Genomic DNA, 8,697 nt, shown 5'->3' with positions numbered 1-8,697 from the left:
CTGGGTCGAGTGGAATTTCTAGTTTTAGTTCTCCAAGGAATCATCCTGATTTTCACAGCGGCTATACTAGTTTACGCTCCCACAACAGTGGCAAAGGGTTTCCTTCTTCCCCACAGCCTCACCAGTATTTATTTGATCTCCTGATGACAGCCATTCTTTCAAGAGTAAACTGGAACTTCAGTGTTATTTTAATTTGCATTTCTCTAATGGCCAGTGATGTCGAGCATTTTTTCATGTATTTATGCACCATTTGTACTTCTGAGAAGTGTCTATTAAATTTCACTTCCCCATTTTTTTAAATGAGGGGGTTATTTTTTGCATTATGTATTCTAGGTATGAGTGCTCTGTATGAGTAGTCAATGGCAAAACATTTTTCCTATTCTGTAGGTCATCTCTTTACTGTTGGTCTTTTGCTGTGGGGAAGCTTTTTAATTTGGTATGCTCCCAGTATTGATTCAATTTCTTGTGCAGCCAAGGGTCTGGTCACAAAGTCTTTTCCTATGCCTATGACTTCAAGAGTTTTACCTTTATCTTTTGGCAGGTTGTTTCTGTTCTAACATTTAGCTCTTTGATCCCACCCCAACCCTTTTGGTACCAGGTCTCACCACACAGCTTGGACCTGTACTGATCCTGTTTTCAACCTCCACAGCGCTGGGATTACAGGCATGCGCTACTACGCCTGGTCTTGATGGCCAGCTCAGCATGTGGGGCTGGTGTGGCATGTGGTGCTGGGGATCTAGGCCTGCTCCCTGTGCCTACCAGGCAGGAGCTTAGTCCACTGAGCTATATTGCTGGCCTGTATGACCCATTTTTTAAAAAATTTTATTTGTGTGTGTGTGTGTGTGTGTGTGTGTGTGTGTGTGTGTGGCCAGCTCAGCCCACCAGGGGGCGGGGCTGGCTGGCATGTGGTGCTGGGGGATTGAACCACGGTCCCTGTGCTTTGCTAAGCTTGTTCTAAGTAGGTGCTTTAGACCACTGAGCCATCTCACCAGCCCCTCTGACCCATCTTGATGTTAGGTTAGTACATGGTTAAATCTATGGGTTCAGACTCAATATCTGCACATGGATAGCCAGGTTCATCACCATTTCTTAAAGCATCAATCTTTTCCTCCAGTGTATGTTTCTAGCAAAGATGAGATAGCTGGGGCATTTTTTTTGCATCCTTAATTCTGTTCCACTGATCCCCTTGTCTGTTTCCCCACCCCCACCCCCCCAGAACTGGGGATTGAACTCAGGCCCTTGCACTTGCCTGGCAAGTGCTTACTCCACTGAGCCATCTCCCCAGCCCCCTTCCTTGTCTGTTTTTGTCCCAGTATTTTATATTTTTGAGACAGGCTCTAAGTCACTGAATTATCTAGGCTGTGCTCAAACTTGCAATCCTTCCAGAGTGCTGAAATTACAGCTCACTGCCCAGCCTAAAACTATTTTGGGTACTGATCCCCTTTGGCCCCTGGGGTCACTCTGGTATTGGGAGCTCCCCCACTGTCCTGGACCCGTAAATCTCCAGGAAAATGAAGACACAGAACACGTGCACATCACCCCCTCCCTATGCATCAGCCCCTGAAATCTGTGTTTGAGGCTCTCTTCCCCTCCCTCCCCCCACAGTACTAGGGATTGAACCAGGGATACTCAGCCACTGAGCTACATCCCCAGCTTTTTAAACATTTTTTTCTTTCAGAAAGGGTCGTGCAAACAAACAAACAAAACAAAAAAAAAGAAAAAAAAAAGAAATAAAAGAAAAAGGGTCTTGCTAAGTTACCCAGGCTGACCTGGGCTAATGCAAATGGTTAAAGCTTTTTTTAAAAAATAATAATAATAATTTTAAGACATATTTAAAGCTTATTTTTAATAAATCACGTTTCCAGAGCAACATGTAGTATGGCAGCACACTTGCCATCCCAGCATTCAGGAGGTTGGGGCAGAAGGCTTGCTACGAGTCTGAAGGGAGCCTGGGTTACCCACTGAATTCAAGGCCAGGACGGACTACGCAGTGAAGACCTAGTCTCACAACAACCAACCACTTTTCATGTGGGAAGGTCCCCCCTCTCCCCCACTGGGGACTGAACCAATAGCTGTTTGCACTGAGCTATATCCCCAGTCCTTATTTTTAAAGTTAAATAGGCTCTTGCCAAGTTCACAGGCTGGCCTTGAGCTTGCAACTGAGGCCTGCCTCTACCTGAGTGCTAGAACCACAGGCGTGCGCCACCATGCCTGGCTCAGTGTGAGATCTTGACTGGACGTGGCCCAAGGCGGTTTTCTGTGAGGGTTGCCATGCATCCTGGCGGCTTGTGTGCCACCTAGTGTCCCTATTATACTACTGGCATTTGGTGACAATGCAGCTGTTCTCTGGGATGCAGTAGTGCGCAGAGCACATGTGAATCAGGTAAACACAGGCTTGGCCTTCACACCTGAGCCCAGCGCTTCCGAGGCTTCTCAGCTCGGAGTTCCAGGGTCGTCCTGAGCAGCTCCAGGCCTGTAGAAGCCTGTTCTGGGCCTGCTGCCTCGCCTAGGGCTGACGTCCCTAAGCGTCATGCTACTGACTCCACTCAACAGAGAACACAGCACCAGTGTGTCCTCCCAACAGCTCCATCAGCTGCCACTCTGCCCACCCCAAGACCCTCTTCTGTGTGCCGTCCTGGCTGCCTCATGCAGGTGTGATTCTGCTCCAGACTCTGGGAGCCCTCCTCCTGCTCTCCTGCATCCACTCTCTGAGGCCTCCAGCAACAGCCTCAACATGAGAAGAAACAACGAGGGCACAAGGTAGAATTTTAAATTCCACGGTCCACAAGGAGTCCAAAGATAGATGGAGATAGGAGTGCATTTCCCAGCAGATGCCTGGACAGCTGCGGGAAGGACCCTGAAGGGGCCAGGAAGTCAGGTGGGGTGGGGTGGGCAGGGGATTGTGGGCAGGTGGCAGCCTGGCCCGAGATCCTTACGCTCCTAACCCTTGGTGTCCTGCCTCCGACTGAGCTGGAGTCAGACTTGCTTCCCCAGCCCCAAGGAATTTAGTCCCACAGCAGGCTCCAACATGGGCAGAGGCAAGGAGAGGCCAGGCTATGGGAGTGCCCAAGGACTGGGACCCTGGGGACATGGCCTCTGAATCTCCGACTTGTGAACTCAACCAGGATAGAGGAAGAATATGGGCAGTAGCAGGTGGCCATGGGAGACCTGGCGGCGGGGCACACTGGTCTGCAGGCTCTGTCCCTCCCTACAGTGCCAAGGCCGTGGGCTGCGTGAGTCACACATGATCACCCCTACACCATCACATCTCAATTGTCCCACTTCATTTATTACCAAAATATCACAGAATTCCAGTCATCGGTAACATACAGTTGAACACGAACCTGATACCTGCAGAAGGAACCGAGTGCCGGACAACTGAGTCTTTTGGAATCATCAGTTACGCCCCAAACCGTCATCACTCCATACTTCAAAAATACGCTTTTGAGAGCTTTGGAAACTGAATTAAAATGTCTACACAGCTATGAACAATTGTTTAATAAAACTTTTTCATGTTTCCATTACATGTAAATATATCAATTTGGCATCTCTATAAAAACTCTGAAAATGGTGCAAAAGTTTCATTCTCTTTGAGAAAGCCATTGACAAAAAATATTCACACTTCACTAAAATTTTGAAAAATGGTCTTCTTTCAAAGCTTATTAATCTGAAATCTTCTGGATTATCAAAATCTAGGTTTGCTTTTTCCTCCTAAAACACTACAGAACATTTATTCACAAGAATTTAAAGGAAAAAATAAAAAGGCAAAGGGGAGATGGAAAACTTCAGGGTCTGTTTCCCTTTTTCTGAAAATAATTTTTTAAAAAGCTACTTACATAAGCATCCTCAAAAGAACACAATGGGATTCATTTTATTATTGACTTTTGGACAGCAGTGTCAGACTTTATTGAAAACAAACCGATGTAAAAACAAAGTTAAAATGAAAAATGGTACCTGAAAATAAATTATTTTATATAAAACAAATCAATAACTTAAAACACACTAATATACAAAATGTCTAGCCATCCACTGTACAACATGGGAATCAGTTGGTAACACCCACCCCTCCCCCAAGCAAGCCACTGTCAACGGAAGTCACCGGGAGGAGGTGACCTCAAGCAGCAGAGGGGCAAGCTGCTCTTCAGGGGAGGGACACGCAGTCCTCGCGCCCCACCAGCCTAACAAAGGTCCCTGTGTTCAGTGACTTACAAGTTTCTCTTTTTTTAATGACTGACAACACAACAAAAACTTGGATCACTGCAAGGTCGTGGGACTGTCATACAATCACTAGAGGTCAGGGCAAACAAGCCTCGTGTGGACTGAGACTCAGGTTCCACTGCGCTGGTGAGAACGTGCCAATCATCAATGCCACTAGGCAGAAAGCACAGCGACCTCAGAGCTGTCTCAGGAAGCCTGGGGGGACAGGAACCCCCCCAGAAATGAGGAAGCCTGGGACTCTCTCCTGAGGAGCTGCCTCCGGTTCCAGGAGGTGAGGCGGGTCTTGGGAAGGCAGGAAGAGAGGAAGGACCAGCGTCTCCCATGGACGGAGGCCTCCACAGCTTGCACTTGCCCTCTGTCTGAAGCAGGAAGGCTGGCTGCCCAAGCACGCGGGAGTGAAATCAGGCCGAGCGAACAGTGGGGAGATGTCCACTTCCATTCTCAAGGCCAATGCTGGACCAACACAAGGCAAACCAGAGTGGCAATTCATTGCTAATAACTGCCTGCCTTGGGGTTCATCTGTTTCTGGGATCCAGCAGGGAAACCCTCAACTGCCAGCTCTGAGGTCCCCAGGGCAGCTTGGGTCCATCCCTGGGCACCCAGGGTCTCCTGAACTACACTAAGTGTAGACTCTTAAAGGTTAAGGCAGTTGCGCTCGGCGGGAGAGACCTACCTGTGGCAGGAGGCAGCCGAGCTCACCCAGCACCACCTGCACCGGCCCAAGGAGACCGGCTCTCACCTAGGAAGGTGGCGGGCACGGATGGGGAAATCAGTCCCAGTAGGGGGACATGAAGTGCAGCCAGCACAGAAGGCCACTGCTTGGCACGATACACTGAAAAGTGTGGTTGGGCCAGAGCCGCGTGGGGAGAAATGGACAATTCAGCTGGAGCTTGCTTCACCAGCTCGGAGCTGCTGAGCGCATAGAAGTGCCAGGGAAGGTCACTGAGTCAGAAGAGAGCTCAACCACAGCCTCACTGGAATTCACTGAGCAAATGCCGGACACATTATCATCTACTCTTCATTCTCTTCCATCAAAATCCCTCAATATAAGGAGAAGCACTCATTTCACTTGATATAAACACAATGGATCTATGCAGTTTTTAAATGGTTGCTTTTTGGTCATGACTTTTTTTTTCTTTGCAGTGCTGGGGATGAGACCCAGGGCTCTGAGCATGCTGGCAATCGTGTGGCAATGAAACAGCCCCAGCCTTTGGGTTGTAATTTCTAAGGCAGGGGCTCTGCTCTTTGTAGGGTCTAGAGGAGACACAAGAAATTCACCACCCATGGCCAGCATTGAAGCCTTGGTGGCAAACTGCTTTCCAGGAGCACTGTTTCAAAAACAAAGCCTTTCTTCCATACCCTGGCTTATCTGGGGTCTTGGCAAGAGGCTGTTTACAATGGAGCTCAGCTGAAATGAGGCTTGAGTCACTCAACTGAGAAGCTCCGGGGACTGTGCTGACCACCCGGAAGCAAACCGATCCACCGAGGCACTGGCTGTGAACTCACCAAGCCCTCCACGGTCTGTGCCTGTGACGGGAACCTCTGCAAGGATGGGACACTGGATGCAGGCTGGCAGGAATGCGCAGGAGTTAGGGGCCCATGACGGAGGATTTGGGACCCAGAGACCCCCTTTCCACATGAGATGCCGGCTCAAGGAACCCATAAGGCCTATTTTCCAGCAAAACACTCAGTTTTGAGGGGAGGGAATGCTCTGGGGAGACAGAGCAGGGCCTACTTATGTTGGATGAGGCCAGGCAGGGCAGGGTTCCTGGGGAAGAAGGAAGTGGTCCCACACAGCAGTGGCCCACTCCAAGGAGACAAGGTGCAGTGCACACAGCAGCCTCTGTGACACTTGAGGACAATGTAAATGGTCCCTCTAGGTGGGGTGAAGGAAAGGGGACAAGGGACAGGGAGCCTCACACTGTCAGAGGTTCTGGAGACATAGACCTGCTCTGGAGATGGCTGCACCTGTTACTTGTTTTTCCACTTAAGTAGCTTGATAAATAGATAAATAAATAAATAAATACATAAATAAATAGACAAATAACGCTGTCATCCTATGACACTAAGAACTAAAAAAACCTGTCATTACATGTTTGACATCTCATGTCATGGCTCAAAGTTGCCAGGACTGAGCATTCCTCGTGTGGTTACTTCTCCAACCTGACCGCGTCCCAAGCTGCTGCTCGGGGTGCGCCCTAGCTAGTAGTCTCTTCCTACCAGCTTCCCAGAAGAGCCACCTTTCTGTGGCTGCCCAATCCTATACCACGGTTTCGAAATGCTTTTTCTTCCAAGGTAAGTGCTTGTTTTGTAAGATCTTACGACCCCTCCCTAAATGCTGGGCTGTCTGTGTCTTCCCTAGCCAAAAAGAAAGAAAAGGTAAAACAAAAAACAAAACAAAACTCGAGCAAAACAAAATCAAATTTAATGGTCTTAAATGCAAAAGTAAAAACAAACAAAAAACACAAAAAAGCAAAAGAAAATTAACAGAACAGAACAACCCAAAATGTCAAGGCAGTTATGAAGAGAACTTTTGAGGGTTAATCTTTAAAACTACAAATCAAAGGTTTTTGTTAATAGATAACTGGCAAGAAGTAAGTTACTTTTCTGCTGAGTGTCCATACGAAAGCAAATTTCCAAAACAAAATCCAACTAAGATAGAAAAAGGCCTAGCGCTCACAAGGAGGGATGCGAGAAATACAATGCTCAAATGTTTATGTGTTATTAAAAAATAGAGCTATCTTATGCATTCAAGCTGTGTTAAATGCTCTTGGAAACTGGAGAAATCACTGTGAACAACAGGATCCGACGAGTGGGGCACCGTGCATGCAAAGTGTGGACAGAAATCAGGATGGCAGGGCGGCGACACGTCTTCAGGAGTGCCTGGAGCTCAGGGCTGACTCTGGAATACACTGGAGTTTCCCTGAAACTCTTTGGTCCGTTCCCATGGATGCCCGGCCCAGGCCAGCGTGGCCCCCCTCCCTGGTGGTGGCCCGTGGCGGGCGGGGTCACTGCCACTCCGAGGACCACTTGGCAGAGCCTGGGACCCAGTTAGCAGGAGGTGGCAGTGGGACTCACTTGGGAAAGCAATTTCCTGTCAACCAAAGCATACACTGCTTAAGGTGTTGAAGCAGTTGAGAAAGCGCACACTCGGCATCTGTCTAACATCTTTAGATTAAAAACTAAAACTGAAAGCTCACTTGTTTACCCAGTTTGTGGAGACATCGAGTGAACGAGTGTTAGACAGCCTTAGATAAAGCATGCTTCAGTTGCACCTCCACCCAGAGGGACTGGCTAGTCAACGCAGTCTGCTTAGGTTTCTGTTTAATATATATTTTAAAGGAAATAACTTAAGAAACTTAAAATTGGTCTAACATTGTGGGATTTCAAACATTTGAACATGTTGGTTGCATCCCAGAGTATAAAAACCTTTTCACTTCTCATTTAGACTAAGACAAACACTTGTGAAAATTGGCGCAAAATGAGTTGTACACTAACAAAAAAGTTTCAACTTCTTCACTCTTAATTATCTATTCCGTACAAAAAAAGCATGAGCGAGTTATTTGTGGGACTTGTTGGTTTTGAAGGAAACCTGTAAGATTTTGTCCCCCAGGCGGTAGCCATTCAGACTTGCTATGGCCATTGCAGCTTCTTCATAGTTTGTCATGGTTACAAAACCAAACCCTTTGCACTTGTTGGTGTTGAAATCTCGAATCACTTTCACATTGGTAACGGCGCCAAAGGGGCCAAACATCTGCCAGAGGATCCCCTCATCAGCATCTTGCCCGAGGTTGTAGATGAAGATGCACCAGCCTGAAGACGCGTTTCCTGGGACATTGACACCAGAAAGCCCACTCATGTGATCTACACCCATGGGGGAGAACCTAGCGAACAGAGAGCACAGCGTTCAGGTCCAGGTTGTGCAGGCTGCCAGCACCCGGGGGGGGGGGGAAGGGGTGAGACACACAGCTCGGCACACATGCCCATGCACGCTGGCCCCTTTTGGTCCTATAGCTCTACTGCTGGCCTATACCAAGGGCCTTGCTGACTTGGAAAGGAAACTTAATGTGCTAGTGAGGATGGGATACCTGCTGGAGACAGGATTTTTTTTTTTCTTTTTTTTTTCTTTTTTTTTGTGGAACTGGGGATTGAACTCAGGCCCTTGCACTTGCCAGGGAAGCGCTTATTCCACTGAGTTGTCTCCCTGGCCCCATGGAGACAGGATTCTTGTAGCACACGCCATGCCTCTACTGCGTATGCTTGGTGAAAGGTTCCAGGGCCTTCCCTTATTTAAGAGATGGCTGCCTCTTTTTTTTTTTTTTTTTTTTTTTTTATTTTAGCCAGTATTTTAATTTACATTTTGAAAGGATTTTAATTTTTTGGTGGAATTTGTAGTGCAAGTACTATTGTTTTTTTTTTTTGTTTGTTTTGTTTTTTTTTTTTTTTTTTTTTTTTTTTTTTTTTTTGGCTGCCTCTTTA

At 47.5% G+C, this 8,697-nt stretch overlaps 1 protein-coding gene across 1 annotated transcript in view; it reads right to left on the bottom strand.

The window, feature by feature from the left end:
- Positions 1–3,483: 3,483 nt before the first annotated feature.
- Elavl1 (ELAV like RNA binding protein 1) overlaps positions 3,484–8,697 on the bottom strand; it is a 36,878-nt gene continuing 31,664 nt past the window's right edge. Inside the window, exon 6 of the mRNA XM_004644881.2 lies at positions 3,484–8,102. Coding sequence (XP_004644938.1) covers positions 7,778–8,102 — 325 coding nt within the window. The 3' untranslated portion in view covers positions 3,484–7,777. The remainder of the gene's footprint in view (positions 8,103–8,697) is intronic.

Source organism: Octodon degus, unplaced genomic scaffold, assembly GCF_000260255.1.
Source record: "Octodon degus isolate 3935 unplaced genomic scaffold, OctDeg1.0 scaffold00214, whole genome shotgun sequence".
Taxonomy (NCBI): Eukaryota; Metazoa; Chordata; class Mammalia; order Rodentia; family Octodontidae; genus Octodon; species Octodon degus.
This window is presented reverse-complemented; position numbering and strand designations above follow the sequence as displayed.